General features: G+C 53.3%; 1 protein-coding gene across 1 annotated transcript in view; it reads right to left on the bottom strand.

Annotated features, from left to right (window-relative positions):
• Positions 1–25,634, bottom strand: part of KSR2 (kinase suppressor of ras 2) — a gene marked incomplete at both ends in the record, with an annotated part of 85,858 nt that overhangs the window by 8,545 nt on the left and 51,679 nt on the right. The window contains 5 exon segments of the mRNA XM_082491527.1: positions 4,399–4,495; positions 19,968–20,335; positions 21,216–21,264; positions 23,451–23,517; positions 23,875–23,916. Coding sequence (XP_082347653.1) covers positions 4,399–4,495; positions 19,968–20,335; positions 21,216–21,264; positions 23,451–23,517; positions 23,875–23,916 — 623 coding nt within the window.

Below are 25,634 nucleotides of genomic sequence, written 5' to 3'. Positions count from 1 at the left end.
AAAGCAGCAGAAACAGAGCAGGATGACGCCAGAGTGGGGGCAGTCCCACCACTGCCGAGACAGGGAGAGCCCGGCTGTGAGCATCCCCGTGCCGCAGCAGCGCTTCCATGCTACCGAGCTACAGCGGGGCCCCAGCCGAAGGCTGTACGTCCCCCAAATGTCCCCGCAGAAAGGGCAGGTGGCCAGGGGTCCCCTGGCTTGGGTGGTGCTCGTGGAGGGTAATGGGATCATTGTGTGGGTGTCTTGCTCTGGGCTGCGACAGCGCCCGCTCATCTTCCTGATTAATTGGTTATGCAAGAAAACTTAGTGGCAAACCAAACTGGCAGCCGCTTTCCTGAAATCCTCCGCTGAGAAATTGATGATGATGATGTTTTTCGCCTTCGTTTCTTTTACGGGGCTGAGAGCAGAGGGGTAATAAGTCAAAGCTCTCCATCACCGCTGCTGCGTCCCCTGGCTGAGCCATTAGTGCTTCCTACGTGCACACCGACACCATTAGCCTGGAAACAAGCACCTCGCAGGAGTCCTGCCTTAATTCTTTTCCCCTAGGAAAAACTACTCGGTGGTTAATTAAAATTATCGCTAATGATGCAAAAAAAAAAAAAAAAAAAAAAAAAAAGGCCATGGGTGGGAAATCCAAACTCCTCGCCTGCACCAGGCTTGTTTAGCGTCGGCAAATCAAGCAGACTGCCAACAGCTCCATGTGGCGGACGTTCAGCTCAACGGGATAACCAGCTCTGGGAACGGGGAGGGCGATAAAAGCCATTTATCCTGACTTCAGCAGGGCTTTCGAGGCTGTCTCACTTTTCATTCTCATAAGCAGACTAGGAGGAACATGGTGCAGAGGAAGCTGCTGAAGGATAAATGCCAAATGGACCGGCAAACTGTCACTTAAGAACAAATACCAGTTGTCCGTCACTGACACGGGGGGATTTATTAACTGGATTTCCACAGGGGTCCTTCCTAGGTCTGATGTTTTCACGCATCGTCATTAACCGTGCAGGCAGGGGAACAAGAATATATTAAGTTTGCAGCCGATATGGAGCTGGGAGGCACGACGCAAATTCAGAAACGATCTGGAAAAAATGGGGGAAGCAACCTGAAAAACCCACAAATCCTCAAACACAAACACCCAGGACTTGGGAAAGATCCTGAAGGTACCGAGGACATGCCAGCAGCGCAGACCCGGGGGGGGGTCCGCTCCAGGGGCAGCCGGGGACAGCAATGACCCCAACCCTGCGAGTCACGGGGGTTTAACTGCACCCCTCGGTGGTCACGTCCTAAAGAGCATCCGCTAAGGGATGCTGGAGGAAGGAAAGGATTCGGATGCTGGAGGGAGGAAAGTATTTGGGGCTGCGGCTGGCCCCGAGATGCCACAGCTGCAGTTGGATGCCGGGACCACTGCAGGCACTGGGATTAATTAGGGGTCTGCAGGTCCCAGCGCATGAAATAATGATGAGGTTTAAAAATCTGCTTTAAAATGTCACTGTCACCTTCACGTAGTGCCAGGGTTGTGCAAGGAACAGCATTTCAATGCCGGGAACCCGCTCCTCCTGCAAGGCGCGGCGTGGGGCCCCGAGCACCCGTTGGGACAGGATGAGACCCAGCGCTGTGGGGATGCTCCGCATCCCTCTCCCAGCAGCCGGGGGCGACGGGAGCTGGGAGCAGGCAGCGGGGACTTTGCACCCACGCTCCCACAGCACGGGTGGGAACGCATCTCCCGTGCGCTCGTCAAACGCAGCTGAGCCTTCGCTGAAGGTATTTCTCCAGGAGCTCTCGGCAAACCCAAATCCCTCGCCTCGCTCCGCGGGGTATAGCACGCAGATCCCACTGCAAATTCCAGCCCCGTCGTCTTCGCCCCCGGGATGATCTGTGAGAAAACACTCTCGGCCCAGTAATGCCTTAATTTGCTCGGCTGCCCGGTGCGCGTGAAAAGCCAGCTCCCTCTGCCGGCTCCGCGTCTTAAATAAATTAACTTTCGCCTCCACGGCATAACAGGAGCCCTTGCGCCCGCTAATCCAATAAGCTTAACGGCTCTCCAATCGCATACGGGGCCTCAAAGGATAAAGTCAAACAACTGCCACGACCGGGTAGTAGAGCCGAAGCCTCTGCTGTGGTCCTGCCTCCATCCAGCTCCTCCGGGTGATGCTGCCCCAAGCCCAACCAAATCGAGATGTCAGGGTTGTCCTTTGCTTTCTCCACACCCGCCACCTCCAAGTCCACCGAAACTTCCTTAAACATCTGCTGGTGGTTGACATGGAGAGGTGGGAAGGCAGAGAAACTCCTCCTCCTGGTGCCCACCAGCAATGGGCCATGTGTCCAGGGCACAGCACTGGGGGGATGGAGACCAAAAGGATCAGAAGGTGTGTACGGCACTGAGACAAGGGTGTGATGGACCTATCCTACAAGCACGAGCTGCTGTCTTAAAATCCCTCCAGTGCGCAGGGGAAGCCTGGGCTCAGCACCCATGCCGCACAGCTTTGCCTTTGGACCTCTGCTAATCCCTACAGGGACCCAGGTTGGACCCAAAGCCCCTCTGCCCTGCAGCAGGAGCACCCAACCCCATTGCAGGAGAAGTTGGTTTGCTGCTGGGGCTACAACCAGGTCTACGTGCATTCATGCTGATGTTCTTCAGCAGATCTCATGGGTGACATTCTTCACGGTGATGCTTTCATCTCACAGATGAAAGCTTCCCCAGTGCTGGCGGTGCCCTGCAACACCACGAAGAGTTTGAGGTTTTCAACCCATTCCTAATGCACATGCAGCTGCAGAAGACAGTGAGTCCTCATAACCCCAACCCATACGGAGCAATGCAACCCACACAGAGAAAGGGGCTGAACCAAGCCATTACCTCCCGCTGTGAACATCTGGGAGGTGAGAACCCTCAGCGCAAGAGGGGAAAAAATGTGAGACAGACCTATGTGATGCTTGAGATGTTCGCTCAGCGGGAAAAATCCATCTTTAAAAAGCGGAAAATACAGATCAAAAATAGAAACGAAGCAGAGGCCCTCAGCTCTCAGACTCACCAACTCATAAGCCTGAGCCACCACCCAGCTTGGGACATACTACAGCCCTACATGGGGCCGACAGCAACACCCAACAGACCGTTGGGGTAGGCAAACCTGCTCGGTGCCTCAGGACAGCACACCGAAGGCAGAGGGTTCATCCCTTGTGGCTTCCCTCCATCACCCCAACGTGGAGCTTGGCCACGTCACCCCTCCAAGACACCTCTTGCAACGCCCGTACAGACACGGGCGGCTCAACAAAGCGGTTAAACCTCCGCTCAACTGTCAGCTCCTGCCCAGAGCTCAGAGGCTTTGGGGGAGTTTAAGGAATTTACTTTAAAAACAGCATGCATTTTGCTATATCTGGGTGTAAATAAACGCAAAATAGGCAATCTAATAAGAGAGAGCCCAAGCGCAGGCAGGGGAACGGCACCATTCGGGGTATATTGCAGAACATACTCCGGTTTATAACGTGGATTTGAATATTTAAGGAGGTTTAAGATCTGCCAGAAAAACTTCTTTTTTTTCCATAGAAATATGTTAAACGTGAGCTCAGCCCCAGGTGGTTTGGTCTCGCTCGGGGCCGGAGGTGCTGGCTGACCTCGAGCGGGGCACAGGGTCAGCGTCGCCGCTGCTGGGGTAGGACGCGTGCCAAATACTTTTGGTACCATTTGGTGTTCAAATACGTTTGGAACCCCAGTAGAACGCTACTCTGGCAGACGGCTCGACACCTCGTGGGAAAACGAGCCGTTGCAGACACTCGCTGGGAAGCTTTGATGGCTCGGGACCCAACTTCTCAGCCACTTGACCCCACCACGTGCGGATCCTCCCCGGCGTCTATTTATACGGACACTTCTGAAGTGTCGAAGACGCGCTTTGAGTCATCTCTGTGAAAGGAAAAGCTTTTTTGGCTCTGAAAAAAACGTTCGTGTGCTCTGCCTCATGGCACGCACAGCCCCCTGCCCTGAGCACCGCGGCACTGACTCCTCCGGGCGCCGTGGCTGCGGGGACGTTGTCATTACGGAGACGTGGAAGCCTCAGAACAACTACAGATTAATTAATTATTTTTTTTTTCCCAAGAGGAGAGGAATATCCAACCAGCAACTCACAGCAGCAGCAAAGCTGGAGTGAAACACCTGAATTTCCAAGGGGGAAGAGGAGCTGCAGCCAGGAGGAGCCCTGACCTCACTGCTTCATGGGGAACCCGCGAGAAACCTTGCTGCCACCCCAGTTCAGCTCAAGAGAGGTCCAAGAGACGTGGATTTTAAAGCCAAGAGGTGCTATCCTACCCAACCTCCTTGGCTTCTTCATTCCTGCTCCCCGGAGCAGCTCTGCCGGGCTCTCGGCTGGATCCGGACCCTCACCGGTGCCGAGCTGCCCCCACACCATACCGTACCTTCACAATTTCTTGCGCTATCTGCCTTGTCTTGTTGACATCCAGGACGATTTTGGCGTCTCTCACCACCGAGTAGAGAGTCCGTCCTTTACACAGGCTGAAAGAGCAGGAAAAGAGAGAAGATAAAAACACGGTTTATAACCACTACCACCACCACCACCCCACCCCCCCCGGCCAAGAAACATCCCCAAATTACAAAGGCAGCGGCTGTGGCGGGGAACTATAAATAACCACGAGAGCTTTGGCTACATCTCAAGGCAGATTAGAGATTCAGCAGGGAAACTGGGGGGCTCTCCCCAGTTTGGCACTGGGAGGGAGCTCATGCTGCTGCCCGGCGTGTGCTGGTGCCATCGCCGCGGCGGTGAGCGCCGTAAAGGGGGGACCTGGGTTGGTTCCCCGGCTTTTCCCCGCATCCCAGCCACGAGCAAACCACCTGGTCCTCCTGCTTCAGACTTCTTGTGCAAAACCGTCCGCGGCTCCCCGCCTCTTCCCTCCGAGGATACAATACTCACAGATGTAATATGAGTCAAAAGAGGAAAGGCAGGGAGGGGATAAAAAAAAAAAACAACAACCAAACCCCCAACCAATGCACTGTACAATGTCCTCCAATTTTCCTTCTCGTACCAATTACAGTAAAATCTATTTACAGAGCCTTAATTACCAAAGGCAGCTGGAGGGGGAGGGGAGGGGGTATAAACCAATTAAAAATATATTGACATTTGAATATCATAATGGAGTACGTGGGTGGATGCTGCCTCGACTCCCACCCACAAAAAGAGGGGCTTTTTTGCTTTTCTATATCCACCCACGTTCATTACAGGCAACTTTAGAAAGATGAGACAGGATACCTGTGCCCGGCAAATAAAGCGCCCGACACACGTCTCGTTAAAGAGGCTTCGGCAACCACAGATGTTAATTTGATGCCGTTCTAGTTAACAAATAAAAAGTTACAGGTTTTAATTCCTCTGCTCTCCTCCCGCTGCATCCTCGTTCAGCTCCACTGTTTTCCCCTTTGCCCCTCTCCTCCAGCCCTAGGGAAGCCAGCACAGACCGATATGGATTTGTCCCCTGGGAAATAACGGGTTTTGCCCTTTTTTGATGGAAATAATCAGCCTGTGCCTTGTTACAGGTGCTGAGGAGCATCACACCAAGGAACCATGAGTTTACCTGGGTACCATGGTGCTCAGATGAGGAGATGGGATGGTTCAGATGGATGCGAGGAAAAGAGAATGTCATGGTTTCAGCTGGGATGGAGTTGACTTTCTTACTAGCAGCTGATGTAGTGCTATGTTTTGGATTTGGGATGAACATAGTGTTGGTAAAACATTGATGGTTTTGGCTATTGCTAAGCACTCAAGGTCTTTCTTGCTCCTCACACTGCCCTGACAGCGAGCAGGCTGGGGGTGCGTGAAACGTTGGAAGGAGACACAGCCAGGACAGCCGACACCAACTGCCCAAAGGGATAGTCCGTAACGTATGGTCTCATGTTCAGTGTATAAAACAGGGGGAAGAAAAAGGAAGAGGGGATGTTCAGAGGGATGGCGGTCCTCTTCCCGAGTCACCGTGACAGGTGATGGAGCCCTGCTTCCCTGGAGATGGCTGAACACCCACCGGCCGATGGGAAGCGGTGAAAGAAAAGAATTCCTTGTTTTGCTTTGCTTGCGCGCATGGCTTTTGCTCTACTTATTAAACTGTCTTTGCCTCAATCCACGAGTTTTTCCTCACTTTCACTCTTCCTGTTCTCTCCCCCAGCCCAACTTGGGGGAGTGAGCGAGCGAGCAGCTGCGGGGTCCCAGTTGCTGGCTGGGGTCGAACCACGACAGAGGCACACCAAGGGCAGCGATGCTCAGCACAGCCCTGCGGAGGGGCGAGCGACTTCCCTCGCTTTGTAAATCCAGAGAAATTAGGAGTGCAGCATTGCAATAAAGCCCCACTTTTAATTTTTACCCCAAGGCTGGCTCGGAGCAGTACCGTGAGGCAAAACCCCTGGGAAACTGTGCCGTGTTTCCCTTGAGGACATCAAAACCAGCAACAGCAATCCCCCCAAACCGCAGGGCGGTCACCATTCCCCCATCACTACCGCACATCCCCTGGCCAAAGCCATCACCTGGGTGCAAATAAGGTCCCCACGAGCTATTAAAACGTGAATGAACCAAAAAGCCGGGGAAGCTGAGCTCTCAACAGCTCTTTGCGGGATTAAACTGATTGGGATTGGGATAGCGCTTGCTGGGAATAAACCTTGCTTGCTTCTTCAGATGCTCACGGATGCAAAGGACCCTCCTGCTCCTAAGCCAAAAGCTCCACGTCCTTCCAAGCGCAGAGAGCACAATTTTCAGGTCAAGCAGGAAAGGGACCGATCCCATATCTCGCAGGTTTCGGAAAGACCACAGCATCCTTCAGAGCGCTTTGTTGCGGGTTGTGTTGGAAAAAGCCTCGCTGCATGCAAGCAAGCCACAGCAGAGAGTTCAGGGCATCTCCATACCCATGCAACTGCCTCCTCGATAAGGCTTTTCCTTGCTCGAGTGTCTCAGCACATCCCTGGGCGCACCAGCCGGACCGCAAACCCGAGGCACCCACAAGTCCGAACACCATCTTCCTCTAACTAAACCAGCCGCTTCCTATCTTCTGCAATAGTTTGGCTGCAGTCATGGAGAAATATGAATTTGTCTGAAGATTAGGATCCGAGCGCTCAAACTGCCACTTGGAAATAAGTGATAAAGGCAACGCTTGGGTTTCTGCAACTGGAATTAAAGGGTGCAAAATAATGACAGACCGCCTTTCCGCTATGAAGGGGTTTTTTTTGCACTAATTTGCTAAATAACCCTGTAAAACTTTAAGCTCCGCGATGTGACAGGCTGTCTGCCACCACCCGTGACCTGCCTGGGCAGGAAGGGGTTCCCACAGCCCTCCCCGCTCCCCAGCAAACTGCTTGTTTTCCCCCAGCGAAAACCATTCCAGAAAGTTGCTTGTGGTCTGCATTATTAGTCACGAATTGACATTGCAAATGCAATGAATAGATTAGTGCTGGAAGGAGGGGGTTGATTTCAGCCCCAAAGTGAGTTAAGATCAGCTGTTTTCCTGGAAAAGGGTTGTTTAGAGAAAAACCCTTAAATTTCTGCCTATCTGAACCGCAGAGATAACCCCGGGAGCGGAGCCTGCAGCCCTTTGCTGGTGAGATTCCCATCTCTCCACTTCATTTACGGAAGGACCGCATTAAAGGAGGCAGCGAATGCACCCGGCGCAAGCCCCGGCGCAAGGAGATCAGCCACCGCTCCGACCCGGGGTGGTGGTACCAGCCCATGGTGAAGCACCGCAGGTATGGGACATGCCACCACCGCTCCTCAGACCTCGGCAGAGCCATGGAGGCAGCCCAGGTGCCTCTCTCCTCCCCTCAATGAATAACTCCTCCGCATGAATTCAACTAGCAACCGCCACACCGGTATTTGTTAGAGTTTTCTTGCTGGATAAGGAGCTGCCAATGCAGAGATAAAGCCCGGTTGATATCTATTATGCAGCACCTGAGCCCATTCAGCCACCACCTGCACAACCTTTTCATGGCAGAGCTCAACAATTTCGCTTCTTCTCGTTCCTCGCCTCCCGTCAATCGTTCCCCATTCGGGCAGGAGCGGCAGGCACAAAGCGCGGCTCCCAGGGCACGCACATCATCTTCTGCCTTTCCACTTCAAGAGGTCTACGCTGAACCACAGCATTGAGGTACCCAGCCGGCTGCAAGCGAGCGATGCCGCAGATCACAAGGCCAGAGACCGCCTACGCTTGACACCAGGAACAAAGGCAGATGATTCGCATCTTCAGACAGATCCTGGCTTATTCACCACTGAAGTATGTATTTGTAAACAAATACTTCTCTTCTCCTCCTAAACCTCTCCATCCCACCCGTCAGCAGAGCAGGAAGGTTAGCGACGTGTGCCCTGGCATCCCACCAAACTCCAACCAGAGTTGAGAGGGAGAAGGGACAGCCCGGCCGGACGGCTCGGGGACATGCAAAGGTCTTTCCAGGTGTCCCCAGCACCCAACAGTGCAACCTCAACCCACAGCGCAACCTCAACTCACAGCCTTCCCCAGCACTAGGACAGTCCCAGCCCCTTCCCACTGCAGATGCAACTCTCTATTCAAAATGAGTTTTTGAAGTGTTCAGCCAAGCAAGCCAAATCCCAAATTGCTTTATAAACACTCTGCATTTCACCAGCGTGGGCTGAAGACATCGGCAATGGGAGCAAAGCCAAAGCGACTTGCAGAGGAACAATTTGGGAGGGATGAGTGAAGAAGAGCTGGAGCACTGCCTCTTGATATCTTTGCCGTTCGATGTGAAAACAGCCTCCTCCATCCCCCACCCGTTGGGATTTTCCCCCCCCAACACACACAATATTGTTGGCCATCACCTCTGCATTGATGGCCGTCGCCTCTACGTTGACGGCCATCGCTTCTACGTCGATGGCCATCGCCTCTGTAGGGTTGAAGGCCTGAGCTTGGCTCCTGCTCCGGAGCAGGAATAAATTCAGAGCTGACGGTACGGCGGTTGAGCGCAGGTCGCGATGCTGTTACTTACCAGTGTTTTGTGCTTTTCTTTCCTCTGCCCAACCATCCACATAAATGCCCATTAAATTAAATAGGATCATTTGAACACCCCAAAGTGATAAATACCAGACCCCAGGAAGCTCATTACTTGCTAGTATATTGATTTATGGGGAACCAGCTCAGATACCATGGCGATAGCCGGCACTACACACCCAGGGGAGACACGGAAGGAGAGAGAGCGGGAATTAATAAGAAGTACTTTAATATAAAAAAAAAACCTCTGCTAGCAGGTTACATCGGCGCTTGAGGAAAGACAGAGAAAAGGAGGGGCTGCTCGGATGCTGCCGCGCTCCCCATCAGTTTACTGATTTTTAGTATTGCGCGGAGAGGAAGAAATCTTTGGGGAATATTAAGAAAGATACGGCTACAGCAAAAACGGAGCTGCTGAGCTGGGACTGACTTGATTTCATTTGAGCAGGACTAGCCGCGGCAGGGAGGGGGGAATGAGTACCGAACGCTGCTGCCCGTGCCTGAGTTATTCGGGAAGTTTTCAAGCTGTTTCCATTTATTGGCTTGTTTTCCCTCTTTTACCGGTGTCTGGCAATTGCGCTTTTGAAACTAGACAGCCACAAATGCGTTTCACAGAACGGAAAATTGAACAAGGCTGAGAAGAGCAGCAAAGGGAAAAGTTTGGGTTAATTTTTATCCGTAGGCTTTGTTTTCCTCAAAAATCAATGCGAAATATCGCACCCTTGACGCACGCTCTCCCCGCTACGCCGGAGTGAGCGAAGCAGAGCGGTGGCATCATCCGGCTCGAGCTCCTCAAGCCCTCTGCATCTAAACACCACCCCAAGGACAGCGGGGACAGCCAGCCAGGACAACCGGGGTCACGCTGACATGAGCTGCAACGAGTTCGTTAGGTCTCAGTCTAAGGAGATGGCTGGCATGTGTCAGACCCCACACCTGTGTGTGTGTATATATATATATGTACACATACACACACATATTTTTTTTTCCTAATGAAAAGCTTAAGGAGGGATAAAAAAATCTTGGCTGGTTCCTGGGCCAGCTGTCCTTGCTGGGACACCAGCGACACCCAGTCTTGTTGCCCCAGGTCCCCCCAAATCCTGCCAAGGGATGCTCAGGACTGGTTTCACTGGGATTCACCCCTGCCGGAATTTCCAGGTGAAGCGAAGCAGCTCTGCTCTGACCCGCACATACCCAGCGCCCTGAGATTTAGCACGGAGAGGATTCAGCCCCAGGACTACAACTTTCCCTTCATCTCCCTCCTCTTCGCTGCTCCCGCTGGCGAGCGGGGAACCGCCTTCCCCTCCACTCCCACCGCCTCTTTCACCAAAGGCAACGTGTGGTTTGCTTCCTCCCCGGGCACCGAGAAACACCATCCATCCTCACCAGACCACGACCAAGGAGGAAAGAAGCAGCAGCCGAAAGTGCCATGAAACGCTGGACCGGGATCCCCACAGACCTGATGCTGAGCATCAGCATCCATCGGAGCCTGGTCCCTCCGGGGGCATCCCCGTATTTTTCCCAAACTCCACCTCTGAATGGAACCCTTAAGTCTCCCGAAGCAATCCCAAGGGAGAGGCAGGGATTGAAGCCATTACCTGCCACGGGCAATGGTTTTGGCCACAGCAAAGCTCAGGTCCCCAGCCCGGAGCTGGCAGCGACCTGGCTCCCGCTTTGCCCGGAGGAGCCTCTGCGGAGCAAAATTAGGTGGGGAAATAGAAAAGCCCTGAAGAGACAATGCTCCCCTCGTCCCGCGCTCGCTATCTCCGCCCGATGGAAGCGCCGTCCTTTGATGGATATTACTTAGGCAGCAAAATTTTCCTGCCAGCAGCTGGCACGGGAGATAACTGCAGCCGGCGCAGCCAAACTGCAAGGGCTGGAGGAGGAGGAGGAGGAGGAAGAGGAGGGGGATCAGCCTCCCTGAAAAGTAGCTCCAACTCCATCGCAGCTTCAGAAAAATTAAAAAAAAAAAAAAAAAAAAAAGCCAAGTTATTTAGAAAAAGCAAACTCCATGCATTTTTATTGGGAGGAGATAGTGTCAGAGGAGACTGAGCTATTCTACAGCTGCGGGGAAAAGAGCTAAGAGACAGGTGAATGCAAAGCAGCCCCGGGCCCCGGCGGCTTATCTAAAGCCCTGACTTGCAAACAAGTCATCCGAAAATACTTGATGCTTGGGGTGGCACTTGCTGCCTTTTTGAAAGGGCGCGCTGGTAATCGGCTGCGAGAGGGCTGCCTGGGTGTATGGGGGAGGTGTGAAGGCGCTTTGACCTCTCCTCGCCTTTGAAGGAGCCTAATATATTCTCTGTGCCGTGATCCTCCCGCTCTTTCGACCTTCAGGAAGGAAAGGAAAGGAAATTTAAAATAACTAACTAAATAAAAGCCCCTTCTTTTGAAGAGAGGGAAGAAGCAAGTCTTTTGGTCGAGATGGCTGCTTCACTAGAACCCAACTCCACTTTGGGATAATAATAATAATAATAATTATTATTATTATTAATAAAAAAAAATAATAATGCTGTCACAGGAGGGTTCTATTTCCCTGGGGCAGCCTCCGCTTCAGCTAAGCAGGAGGATGCCACTGCATGGGTCCCCAAGGAGCATCCCCGGCATTGAGGATGCTCAGGAAAAAAAAATAAAAATATAAGGAATTGTGCTGAGATGACATCTCAACAGCAAAAGGAAGAGCTGGCATGAGCGGAAAGACTTGGTGGGACCATCTCTCAGCGGGGCACTTAATCACAGGCTTTCCCTTAAACACCCGCTTAAATCCCTGCCTCTCTAGTAAAGTGCCTCAGCGCCGAGTCCCGCTGCGTTAAGTACTTCCCCCAAGAAGTCACGGCCAAAATAGAAATATTATGGCATTTTGAAACACTTTTTAGATACAAAGGACAACTTTTCCCCTCCAGCATCCCCCGCAGGAGGAGCGCGTTAAGGCGGTGCTAACGACCAGCCGCTGGCGGGGATTTGATGCTACGATGGGGAAGGGAAGCTCAGCCAGCGCCGAAGCGGCCAGCTCTTATTTCCACATCAAACACCATCGCAGAAAGAGAGAGAGAGGATGAAGCCGCTGCCTTTCCCCATCCCTGCCATCCTCTTCGCTCGGGATATTTCGGTCTCCTCCCCAACCCGTCCCGCTCCGCAAGCTGCCAAAAGCAACGCTGTCTCCAGGCGGAAGATATATACTCGCTTAACGTACATATTAATACACATATTGACTTTCCCGTTGTCAGTCGTTATCAAGATTTATCCAGCCTGATGGCCTCTTATTGATTGCGAAGGAGTGTATTCCCACGGGTCAATCAATTCTGATCCAGCCCGTGGCATGAAGTCAATACCTATTTATTATATGATCTACGAGCTCCATTATTGAACTGCTGCAAGAGGGGAAACGCGGCAGAACGGCAAACAACGGAGAGGTAGGGCAGGAGGTGATGCTTCGGCTCCCAGAGCCGGTGCTCGAACGTAGGGAGGGTTATGGGAGGCAGAACCTCATGGCTTCTGCTCCCAAAATATACCCACCAGCGGGGAGAGAAGGGCCAGACCTGAAGGGCATCTCGGGAACGCCAGGCTCCGGGATGCGTGGCTCCAGCCCGGCATGGAGGAAAACAATGTGGCGGCTCCGTGCCTCAGTTTCCCTCCTGTCGAGCAGGAATTAGATCTCCTGCTTAACTTTCCGGGGCAGCAAAAAAAAAAAAAAAAAAAAAAAAAAAAGGCTGATAGGATGTATTTTGAAATGGTTGGGTTGTAGCGAGGAGAAAAAGCTAATTTGCTGTTCATTAAAGACCAAATGGCCAACATTGCTCCCTGGAGAGAGCACCGGGCTGGCTGCAAGCAGGCTGGGGCAGCCCGTCCTGGCCGCCAGGAGCACCCACGGGAGAAGAAAAAAAAAAAAATCAAGCAGCCCCAATCTGTTTCGTCTTACGTGCGATGACTTACACCCTTCCCTCTTACTCCCAATCCTTCAAACCACGTTAAATACCCGCTCAGCCCCCAGCTCCCTAAGCGTTAAGATATACAAACCCCAAATCCTTTGCAGCTGAGCCGGGACGCCGTAAATGTCAGGAGGTTTGGCACGGGGAGAGTCTTGGAAGAGCCGAGTGTTCAAAGCTGAGCTTTGCCCAGAGCTCCCCCGCGCCCACCAGGAAAGGGGTCCGGGGATGGGAGAAGATCCTCTGGGAAGAATCGGGCTTGTTCCTCCCGGCAGCAGAGCCAAGCATTAGCCACTGCCAAAAGCCCGCGTAGAAATCAATTAAAAAAAATCAAAATAAACCTCAACGTTTAGCCCATGTGGTGCGAGAAAGTTATGCTGTAAAATACAACCGTAGCACCTCGGATACACTTCCCATCCCTCGCTCTCGCGCCTTCCCTATTAATTCGGGGCAGGTAGAGTGTTCCCTGCTATTAAAGCCTATCCGCTTTGCCACAGAGGAAGAAAGAGGAAACTCTGTCTTCATCTTTGGTGTCTCACGTGAGAAGAGGACCTGGGTTTATGTTCGTTCTCGGCACTCAGCACCCCACCGCTAACCACCAGCCCCAGGGAAGGGTTTGGGAGATGCTCCCTCTCCAGCAGAAATGCTCCAAGTTCCTCTGCTGAAAGGCACCTTTGACTAATTCTCTTTACGTAGTCCTGCCATGGTCAAGCTTAATTCCTAATGTTCTTCAGCACTCTCCTTGGTCTTTCCAATGCATCATGGCAGGGCCACAAATCATGGCCACACAACCCTGGGTGGGTCACCAGCAGCCATGGAGTTGGCTCCTGGTCACACCCTGTAAATCTGGAGTCACTTGGGCATCGCACTGTGACGAGACAGGGGCCAAAACCCTGCCAGAAGTCTTTGTGCAGGCTCCTGGTGCTACGTTTGAGCTTTTAACTAAAACCCAAGTAATCTTCTTAGAAAAGCTGCACCAAATCCCCCACGCAAGTCAGCGGGAGCTCAAAGCACGGGCAAACTCCAGCTCAAACCTCCTCTCGCCCGCTTTTCAGACCTCGCTCCCTTCTTGCAAACAACGCTCCCACCCAACAAGAGCCGTTGGTGCCCTCCAGAAAGCTGCACCCACCGTGCTGATCCCCCACCTCCGTTTCAGACTCAGTGAGATCCAGGAGCCTTAGGAAGGATCAATAAGCATTAAATCTCTTCCCCCTCCCCAGATGGAACACCCAGAATCTTAAAACCTGGTTGTTTCTTCAATCCGTTACCTTTGTGGGTGGCTCAAGCCATTTTAAAAGCATTAGAAAACTGTTAGACTTTGTCCTTTGAAGGACCTCCTGGGTGGTTGAATCTTTACCTCCCCTCCCCACGCTGCCGCCAACAGGGGCCGGGACCAGGAGCCCCAAAGAGCTGACGTGAGCTTACGAGTTGTCTCGTTCAACGCCGGCAAAAACAACTTGTCATTTGCCTGTATGCAGCACAAATGACATTTTTTCAGTCCTTTCATTTCCACCGGGCTGAGGACTTTGACGCCGTTTCGCGCTATCCATTATGCAGCGCTCAAAGCACCAAGGCTCACACATTCACTCTTGCTCAAGACTAATTAAGATGAATGTTAACTGTCCCCACCGCTCATTACCCAAGAGAAAATCTATTAACGGCTCTGATGGAAGCGCTCTTTGGAGTCACCACCTCCCATTGCCAAAAGATGCTGAAAATTTCTTCCTTTCTGACCCAGATGGTAGCGTTAAGAGACAACTCAGGAGTCATAGAATAGTTTGGGTTGGAAGGGACCTTTAAAGGTCATCTAGCCCCAACCCCCCTGCCCTGGGCAGGGACATCTTCAACTAGATCAGAGCCCTGTCCAACCTGACCTTCAATGTTTCCGGGGATGGGGCATCCACCATCTTCCTGGGCAACCTGGGCCAGTGTCTCACCACCCTCACAGTAAAGATTTTTTTCCGGATATCTCATCTAAATCTCCCCTCTTCCAGTTTAAAACTGCTATCCCTCGTCCTATCACTACATCCCTTGTAAAAAGTCCCTCCCCAGCTCTCCTGGAGCCCACCTTCAGATACTGGAAGGGGCTCTGAGGTCTCCCTGGAGCCTTCTCTTCTCCAGGCTGACCCCCCCCAACTCTCCCAGCCCAGCAGAGGGGCTCCAGCCCTCGCAGCATCTCCAGGGCCTCCTCCGGCCCCTCTCCAACAGCTCCATGTCCTTCTGCTGTGGGGACCCCCCGAGCCGGAGGCAGCACTGTGGGGGGGTCTCCCCAGAGCAGAGCGCAGCAGAGGGGCACAATCCCCCCCTGGCCCTGCCGGCCACGCTGCGGGGGATGCAGCCCGGGATGCCGGGGGCTCGCTGGGCTGCCAGCGCGCATTGCCGGCTCCTGGTGAGCTTCTCACCCACCACCAACCCCAGGTCCTTCTCCTCAGGGCTGCTCTCCAGCCGTTCTCCACCCAGCCTGGATTGATACTGGGAGTTGTCCCGGCCCATGAGTAGGACCTTGCACTTGGCCTTGTTGAACCTCATGAGGTTCACATGAGCCCACCTCTCCAGCCTGTCCAGGTCCCTCTGGATGCCATCCCTCCCCTCCAAGTGTGTCGACCACAGCACACAGCTTGGTGTCATCAGCAAACCTGCTGAGGATGTACTCAATCCCACTGTCTATGGCACCGAAGAAGGCATTAAACAGTACTGGTCCTGATCACCCACCCAGGCCAATGGTTAATGCAGAGAAAATCAGAGCGTTAACCCAAAGCATCACGCCGTCAGAAAGGCACTGCCTCAGTTTCCCCTCCCATCTTTTCCCCGTGAGCCGTGGTGTTTGGAGGGGGAGATTTCTTTCTGCTAATGAGACGATCCTTGAATATCACAAGTGAGCAGGAAGGAAAACATAGAGGCGTGAAAAATTAAAAATAAACCCCTCTATAAATAACCCTCCTCCGGCAGCACCGGGCGGCATGGCGCGGTGAAGCCCCTTCCAGGGATGGGCAGCTGCTTCCAGCGTGGGGCAGGAAAATTGAGATTTCTTCAACAGCTATAAGAAATTGCTCTTTTTTTTTTTTTTTTTTTTATCCCTTGGTGGAAAAAACATCCTCGAGTGACAACCTCTGGACACCCAAAAGAAAAGAGACCTCTTCTGCACACAACCAGTTCGACCCCGGGGATGTGCGTGGGGAGGAGCAGGTGAGAAAATTCGGACATCCTGGATTTGTACCTCTAATTGGCCCCATCAGACAGCTGGGACTGATTTTCCCCTGCTCCAGGCAAAGCCTGGTTTAAAGTTATTCCTGTAAACCCACTGGGAGAACTTGGGCCCCTTCAGAATAATCCAATTTGAAGAACAATGCTCCTATCTGCCTGGGGTCACCAGCCTCCTTCCTTCCCCAGTGCCACATCCTTGGACCATTCCCAGTATCCGTGACCATTCCCAGCCCGGCTCACGCCACCTTGTCCTCTTCCCAGACTCATTTCCTACAAAGCCCAATCAGCAGCTCCCAGTTGTGCTGTGGCAGAAAAGTCCCCAGGGCTGTCGCATCCCTTAGGAAAGACCTCCCTATGCCAAGAAGCAGGGCCAGATAAGGAAACACATCTAGGATGGAGACCTCCACGTGGCGAGAAAGCTTTTCCCCACAGGAGATGATGGGAGATGTCCCAAGAAGCCCCCAAAACGTTCATCCAAGGATAGACCAGACATGGACCACAGGCACGAAGGCAAGGGAGCATCCCTGAGCGGTCGCCCTGGGAAATGTAAGGGATGCTTTGCCCTGAGAGCCTCAGAGCTGCCTCCTGGGGAAGCACCAGCAGGACAGAGCCCCACAGGAAGCCTCAAAGGGGAATAAATTGTATCTAGAAACGACCTCAGGACAAAGGGTTGCGCACTCATGCAGTCCTGGGCTTCCCAAAAATTTCGAGACTGAGCTCTGAGACCCCTTCCAGCATCCCCTTCGGCTTTCCTGCATCCTCCTGGCCAGTCCACCACCAGCACCGGACACGAGCCGATCACGCCCCAAAAATCCCAACGGGAGAAAACTAAACAGCTTTCCAGTTGCTACTGAAAACCTATCGTGATGTTGATTCAACCTTCGAAGAATAGGGATAAAAGAGGGTTGCCGATTGCAGGCAAAGAGCAGGCAACGCTGGGAGACGTCGCGAGAACGGGTTATATTTAGGGCAATTCAATAAAGTTGTACTTTGACCTTAAATAAAGGACCGAGTGCAGCTGGGAAGGAAAGCAAGGCAAGCAGCGCGCTTCGCAGACCTCATATTAATGCATCAAGCTACCGCAGCGCACGTATTTATTTTGTCAAACTGTCAAAAATGGCAGCTTTATGGTTTTATATAAAGAAGCGTTAGAATAGAAAAAATGGCACCTTTATGGTTTTATATAAAGAGGCACTAGAATAGAAAACACTTTGTAGCTTAACAAAAAAAAAAAAAAAAAAAAAAATATATATATATTGCCCAGGTTTTGATATTGAATAGGATTGAAAAGCTGTGCAAATAGGGGCTGCAAAGGGGATCGCGGAGCGGAGCGGGACGGAAGAGCTGCGTGTTCCTCTGGGTAGAGGCGGCACCGCTGCCCGGTGTAACACACGGATGGGGGTTTCTGACGCATCCATCAATACGTCTGTTTGCACACTTTTCAATAAGCTTTTGGCCCGAAGCTAGCTAATAGAAACGCTGCTGCATTTTCCCAGACGACTATTTTTCGGTCCAAAATAAAAAGCCTAGTTTTTCCAGTCCCCAGCTGGGGAGGGCCAGCCCCCGGTTGGAGTCAACCTGTCCCCGGAGGTTGCAATCCCCAACCCAAATACAGCCCATGAACCCACCGGGGCAGGGAGCAAGCGACGGCACGAGAAGCCACAAAATTGGGGTTAAATCCTTTGCTGTTGAGCAAGAGGGGGAAGCAGAGGAAAGCCCCCACCCTCCACCCCAGTTGGGACCAGGGGGAACGGGAGGTGCCGCTTTCAAGGGGACATTAGGAAGGGATGATGCAATATTTCACCATTAACGGCTGTCGGAAGCGTTGCCATTTCAGCACAGGCTGTCTTGAAACGCTGCCAGGAGGCAGCTGGAAATTCAACCTCACCTTGGGGAAACTTCTCTGAGAGAAGGTAAGCCGCGGCGGGATGCGAAGCGGCACCACGTCAAGCCCTGCGGCTTAAATACAGGGTCCGGAGGTGAGGGAAATTACTGAATACTCAGAAATAAACATATTTCACATGACAACGGCGGCCGCTCTGGGAGGCCGGTGGGGGATTTTGTGGTTGCCCACCCATGCAAGGAGGATGCCGGGATGCTCAGTGCCGCGTCTCCCACCAGGCGCATGGGTGACGGCTGGTACGCGGCAATTCCTCGAGACCGGGGCAGCTCTGGAGATGTTTGAGATTGTTTGGGAGACCCCAAATCCCAGCTCGTTTCCCAAACAGCTGCAAGGAGCCCCTTCCAGCAGTCTCATTCCCACACCCTGCTGTGATGTCCCCAAGCACCACCAGCCACCCAGCCAGCAGTTCTTCAAGCTCCCAATCTCCTTCCCCCGGCCCCATCCCAAACTCGCTGTGCCACAGTCCCATCCCCAATTTGGGGCATAGATACAACAACTTTGCGAAAGGGAGGAAACCCTCAAGGAGACCATGACTTATCTTGCAAGGTTTCCCACCTCCTTGGGAGCAAGGAGACCACCATGGACAGGCTCTGGTCTCACGGAGCACCAGCTCTCCTGGCGAGCACCCAGTTTTCCCACCTCTGCTGCCCTTCTGGACATTTCACAGACCATTGGACTTAACACGTCCATCCTGCTGAGCTTTCAGACACCCAGGCTGTTTTCACAGCACCATGTTATTTACGAAAACTCATGTCTGCGTGTGGCCAGTTCCTTTACGCAATTAGAAGCTTTTCCACACTGTGGCAGTGTTCGAGAGGGGTCCAGACCCTGTCACCCATCCAGGGACATGACCAGGGCACCATGCAAAAAAACCCAAGCCAAACCCAGAAAAGCGGCTGCCGATCCCACCGGGTTACATCCCTCCTGCTTAAAACAAACCATTCTTGTCTCAAGCTCCACTTCTACAGGAGATGAATCTGCCTGGACGCACGTACACAGGTTTGCTATCTGCTTTGTAGCGTAAACCACAGCATAGAATAGTTTAGGTTGGAAGGAAATTTTAAAGGTCATCTAGTCCAACCCCCTGCCATGAGCAGGGACATCTTCACCTAGATCAGGTTGCTCAAAGCCCCGTCCAACCTAACCTGGAATGTCTCATTAAAGTCATTCTGTTTTCTTTGTTTCCACCGTTACGTTCCTTTGAGGGACACGCAAGGGCGGTGGTGGGTGAGCACCACCGGCTGTGGCCAACCAACGACGGTGAGGTTTGGTCTCGTTTTGCCGGAGCCATTTCCACACCCGTTCAGTCCCAGGGTGTTCCTCGTCTGCAACCAGAACAGTGGGTTTCTCCATCCCTAGACAGCACAACCTCAGCCAGGTTGGCCACCTCCACCCATTTTTTTCCCCAACTAAATCATAGAAGAGTTTGGGTTGGAAGGGACCTTTAAGGGTCCGCTAGTCCAACCTCCTCTGCCATGGGCAGGGACTTCTTCAGCTAGATCAGGTTGCTCAGAGCCCCGACCTTCAATGTTTCCCAGAATGGGGCATCCACCACCTCTCTGGCCAACCTGGGCCAGTGTTTCACCACCCTCAACATAAAAAATTTCTTCCTTTTATCTAGACTAAATCTTCCCTCTTTTAGTTTAAAACCATTACCCCTTGTCCTATTGCAACAGGCCCCGCTAAAACGTCTGTCCCCATCTTTCTCGTAAGCCTCCTTTAAGTACTAAAAGGCCACAATAAGGTCTCCCCGCAGCCTTCTCTTCTCCAGGCTGAACAACCCCAACCAACTCTCCCAGCCTGTCCTCATAGGAGAGAAATGAGTGGGCTGAAGACCACAGAACAGACAGAGAACATCCCTTTGCTAGGGCAGGGAGACTTGGCCAGCCTTTCATCTCAGGAACATTTGACTGCAGGAAGATGTTTTGGAATGAAAAAACAATTCTGACTGAGCACGAGGCATCAGGGCTTACCTGGTGATGATAGCGAGGTGGGGAGGGCTCATGCAAGCTCCCATGAAGAGCACCACGTTCTCGTGCCGGGTCTGCCGGTATGCCATCACCTCTCTCTTGAAGGCCTTCAGCTGGTCCTCGTTGTCCCGCTCGATGTCGATGAGGCGGATGGCCACCTCCCCGTGCCAGCGCCCATGAAAGACCTGCCCGAAGCGGCCCTTGCCAATGAGCTCACCAATCTCGAGCTGCTCAAAGGGGATGTCCCACTCCTGCAGGAAGATGCTGGTCTGGCTGGCCTTGCGGGGGAAATTGCGTGCGGAGAGGAGTGAGAGGTTCATCTCTTCAAAGTCATCCTCGGACTCCTGAGCCTCCTCTGTGCCTTCCTCGTTCTGCGGGGGGAGGGGGTAAAAGGAGGTGAGCACAATAAAACGGGGTGGGAAAATCATAGAATCATAGAATGGTTTGGGTTGGAAGGGACCTTGAAGACCATCTCGTTCCACCTCCCATTTCATAGGCAGGGACACCTCCCACCAGCACAGCTTGCTCCAAGCCCCATCCAACCTGGCCTTGAACACCTCCAGGGACGGGGCAGCCATAGCTTCTCTGGGCAAAATCTATGGTCAAGGACGATAACGTGGACAAAATCCCACTAACCCACCTACTGCCCACTCAGAGCCAGAGAAACCAGGCAGGTGCCTTCCCAAAGGCAACCGGGCGGCTGCTTTTTACGCAAAGCCAACAGAAACTCAAATTTTGCAGGGAGGCATTTATTTACCCCAGGGTTAAACATAAAAGGGTGACACACTGGGGCATTTAATTCATTTGTCTGAAAGCAGCGTTTCATCCTCCCCCTGACGAGCTCCGCTAATACCAACTGCTCCCAATCCAGCACCCCCCTCCGGTCTGCAGCCCCCCAGCTCCCCAGGATTGGGTCTGGCTTTTCCCTTGATGGTCTGTCTACACTTTCTACAGGATTTACAACACCCGTTAAAAGCTGCATTCCCATCCTCTACCCTCCACCACGTTTTTAATGCACCTCAGAAAAGCTCATCAAGTTATGAACTTGAGGTGCAGCCACGAAACCCACCAGGCTCCTTCTTCATGGGGTGGGCACACGGATGCCTGGGCAGGATCAGGCCCGGCCATTAATTCAATTATCAGCAATTTCACCGCACAGGTGCTAAACTTAGCTGGTTCCTGTGAAATGTGCCCCAAGATGGGTATGAAATAAAGACCCGCTAAGCAGAGGAGCGAGTCCGGGCGTCTCACCTCCGAGGTGGGCTCCACTTCAATTTGAAGCAATGGGTTTCCTTCCAGGCTGTTAAAAAAATTACTGAATTACCGCCAGGTAAAAACACAGTTGGGTGGGGAGCACGCGCGGGCGTCCAGTCCTGTGTCCCACGGCATCGCTCTGCACCGGGACTTAATGGGATGGGGGAGGAAAAGTACCAGGCTCGCTGCTAATTTGGGAGAGAAACCCTTTCCCACCCACGCCCCGGTAGCCTCTATCCCCCGAGGACAGCCCTGGGTGCTCGCAGGGGATCGGGGAGGATAGTAAGGATGAGCAATATTAATTAATGTATTAATTAACATTGGATGCGTGAAGTTCCAGGATGGACTTGGTGATGTGGGGGAGCACACAACCAGGTCTCCAGTCCATCGCCCAAAGCGCGCGGTCCGGAGGATGCCCCATCGCCCAGGGAGGTGTCACCCCCGGCTACCCCGGGGTAAGGGACAGACTGACACCCTCGTGGCTTTTGGCCGTATCGAGGCGGCGCTGGCACACGCTCTTATGGCATTTTTAGGTGGTTTCTAAGGTCAGAATTACCTTCCCAATGAACACCAGCCAAAGCAGCAAGCGCGGCTGATGAGCAGCCGGAAGAGAAGAAAAGCTGTTTTTCGATTATTTTTGAGAAGCGGAGGTTTCAAAGACCCTCCCCTGCAGTAAGAGCACCTGAATTTGTCTGGTTTCCCAGCTCCCTGGGCCAGGAGCTCCTCTTTTTCTTCGCTTACACAGCACCTCCCACCACCAGGTCCAAAACCGGGGTCTGGCCGCACCCGACAATTAACAGAGGATTAGGGAAATTCCGTGGGGAAGATCGGCCGGAGCAGCTTGGGGTGGTTTCAAGCATAAAATAAATACCTTATAAATTATTATTATCAATAACTTAAATAACAGCATCCCCTGCCAGAGACAGCAAGGACCACAGGAGAGGCATAACACCCCCCCAAACCACTCGGACGCGGATGCCCTCTGCTTCCTATCCCATCCAATTGCCACTAAAACCCTATAAATCCCAGGCGCGTATATAAAAGGAGCCAACCCCGATATTCGGAGCGGCGTGGAAAGCCCAGGGGGGGTGCAGACGGCTTCTAACCATCGCGCCGCGCGGGCGCTTTGCAGGAGCAGCGGTCTCCTCCCGCCTGATCTTTAACCCAGGCACGAATTCGTGTCTCCCGAGGATCCGAAGCGGAGTCTGCGGTTTAACCCAGCCGAGGCCGGGGTAACCTCAGCGGCTCCCGTGGGTTATTTTCAGCGGGGCGAGCAAGAGGAGGATCACAGGTTTTGCATATCGAAAGCTGTTTTCCCACGGAAGCCTGCCAGCCCTACCCCTCGTACCTTGCTTCAGGCAGGGAAGGGGGAAAAAAAAAATATATAATAAAAGGCTTTTCCACCACTTTTCCATTAATTTCCCGGCTGCCAGCCACTGGTGGGGACAGCAGCTCCGTCCCCGTCCCTCCCATCGCCTCCCCCAGAGGCGAGATCCGCCGGACCCCCCTGCCAGTTGCCGATGCAGTTTGGAGAACGTGGGTGAGCCGGGCACAAACCTGGAGTGAGACCTTATCTGTTAAACTCCCGGCTTGTAAAATCCTTCAAAACTGGCATTTATAAAAAGGATCGGCAAGAAACATAGAGTTGCTGCCGGGGCAGCACAGGCACGAGGACCTCGGCGAGAGCCGGACTCGGCAGAGCAGCTCGGACTCGACCTGCCGGGGAGAGCTGGTCCTAACGCCGATTATATACCGCGTTTCCAAACTAATTTCAGCGCAAACTTTATCGGACTTGAAAATATTACAGGTGGGGCTGCAGGAACCGCCTTTGTTAAAACCATCTCAAAGACTCCGGTTCTCCACTTGTAATTTAGTAAAAGATTAATCGCTCGGGCTTTGGCTTCTGGGACTGAAAGTCTTTATTTTTTTTTTTTTATTTTTTTTTTTTCCTGGGCAGATGCGTCGCTGTGGGTTATAAATCAATCCCCTGCTCTCTCCTTTCAACCTTTCTCCTCTCCGAGACACGAGCCAAAGCCATGAGGGGCAGTGGGATAACCAGGGGATCACCCCTACCCCCCGCCCCAACCTACCCACAAGGGCATCCCTGAGCCCCAAACTGGTCCTGCGGAGCCAGGGGAGCACCCATGGGTGCCTGGAGGCGGTAGGGCGCAGAGGATGTGCCGCCCGGGGAGGGGAAGGTGACGCTAGTGGGGAGGAGAGGGGAGGACTCACATGGGGTTGGAGTTGACGGGGTGGAGGATCACCTGCGGGGCTCGGGTCGGCGTCTCGGGCACCACGTCTGGGGAGAAGAGAGCAGAGCGTGAGCGGGCTGGGAGGCACTGGGAGCCCCTTCCAGTGCCGGGGGGCACCTAGGGCAACTAAATCCCACTGAACATCTCCCCCTTTCCTCCCCAGGGCCAATGTAGTTACAACCATAGCTATCGCCGGGTATGATTTCGGGCCACCCAGCCCTGCAGCATCTTAGCAGCGCAGGGTGCTGCGACGATATACCGGTTTGGGGGAGAAATCCCACCCCAGCACAACAACCCCCCCCCCCCCCAATAAATCCAGGGGTTAGGAGAGCCGGCCGTGCACCCCCTCCCCTAAGGGCTATCTCAGCACCCCGCGTTACCGGAGAACTTTCAAGGAGACTTACCTGGGAAAATGAACTGCTGCTTGTACTTGTAGTAGTGGGAAGCTGGAAAAGAGAAAAGGGGGGTTAAACACTGACCTGCAAGAGCCAGACACTGGAGATACCCCAACCTGCGCCCAGTCTGGGTCTCCCCCTTGCATGACCCGGCCTCTCCCACCCCCATCTCTCCAGCCGATGCCACCCACGATGGTACGTAGGGTGCCCAGGCCAAAAAAATCCTAAGACCTTAGCCCGTTAATGATCTGGCTGGATTATAACTTAATTTTTGCCACCGTCACCTACTGTTCTATACCATTTGGAGAGCGTTGATGTCATCTGCAAAGCCGCCGGTGGGATTTGAACATCTGGTTGCCACCTGTGGGGTTTGAGTGCCCGGCTCCCAGCTGGCCTTCGGGAACCACTCAGCATCATGGAGACACCAAGCGATGGATTTGAAACTGCTGCCCATTTTTGCTCGATTCAGCCCATCTAACTGTGCATTTTTGCCATGGTTTGGAGACATGTCCTCCCTGAGCTCCCTGCCTGCGTCCCAACGCACTGAAAGGAGCTGCCGGCGGCTCTTGGCAGCCCCAGGAGCTGTTGCCCAAAGCCAAGTGCTGCAGAAGGGTTCTGGGTGGTGGTACCCTCCATCGGCTTCCTGTCACCAGCAGGCAAAGCCCAAGGGCTGATTTGACTCACGTGGGCAGGCAGGTCACGGGTATGAAGCAAGACAGAGCTGCTGAGGCCACCACAGCTTGGCACCAGCTCAGAGGACACCTTCCCCTTAAGCTTCAAGACCCCAAAGACCGTCCCTCAGCTTCTCCTCTCCAGCTTCGTGACCCCAAAGACCGACCTCAGCTCTGCAGCGGGACCTGAGGACCCCTGAGTCGAGATCAAAGGAGACTCAAAGGTAATTCTGGCAGAAAAAGGTCACCGTGTTGCAATTTCCAAGCTCAAATCCTAATCCCCAAGATGACCATCTTGATGAGATGAACCACAGAGAACTTCCAGCACGGGAAGATGAAAGGACAGTAAGTCCTGCTTTGTGTCAGACCAGCTCCCGTTCACCACAGGGCTCTGCTTATCACGGGCATGAAAGTAGGGAGCAACCACACCCCCACACCCCCACCCGAGCTCCCAGGGTCTGATCCTGCTCCACTCCATCCCTGCCAGCTGGACAAGTGTGCCAGGGGCTCCATGTGCTGAGTCAGTGGCAGTGACAGCATGTCCAGGTCCCCATGAGAAGATGCTGCTGCCCACTTTGGGGGTTGCTTCTGTGACTTCTGCTTTAGACAACATGAAATAACATCTCAAAAGACCTGCAGGGAGGTCTCTGCTCCAGCAGTGATGCATGATGGGGTCACCAAATGCTGAATCCTCTGTCCCTTCCCCCCCAGACCCAGGCAGGATCCAGGGCTTGCCCAGCAAGTGGTTTGGGGATGTTAATCGCTGCGAGCCTGGCTGTGACGCTGCCGAGAAGTCAGGATGCTGCTTCAGCTCTGGCTGGACCACCATGAACTGGGTTATACGGGCATGGAAACCCACGCTGTGGACCATCCTCCCAGCACTCGGAGGCTCAAGGGCTGTGGCTGGTGAAAACCCAATGTGGGGAGGAGCAGAGGGAGTTGAGCCCCTCCTTGACAGATGGGTCATGGTGCTCCTTGGGGTGCTCAGTGCTTCCTCACAGGTCCTCCGCTGTCTTCCTCACACCCCTCCAGCATCCCACCCGAGTCCCGGGCACTCCAGCGAGGGAGACTTGTGCACAGCTGCAGCCTCTCCGGGCA

The sequence above is a fragment of the Vanellus vanellus genome (genome assembly GCF_965231255.1).
Source record: "Vanellus vanellus genome assembly, chromosome: 16".
Lineage (NCBI taxonomy): Eukaryota > Metazoa > Chordata > Aves > Charadriiformes > Charadriidae > Vanellus > Vanellus vanellus.
Note: the sequence above shows the minus strand (reverse complement) of the source record. Positions and strands in the feature narration are given on the sequence as shown.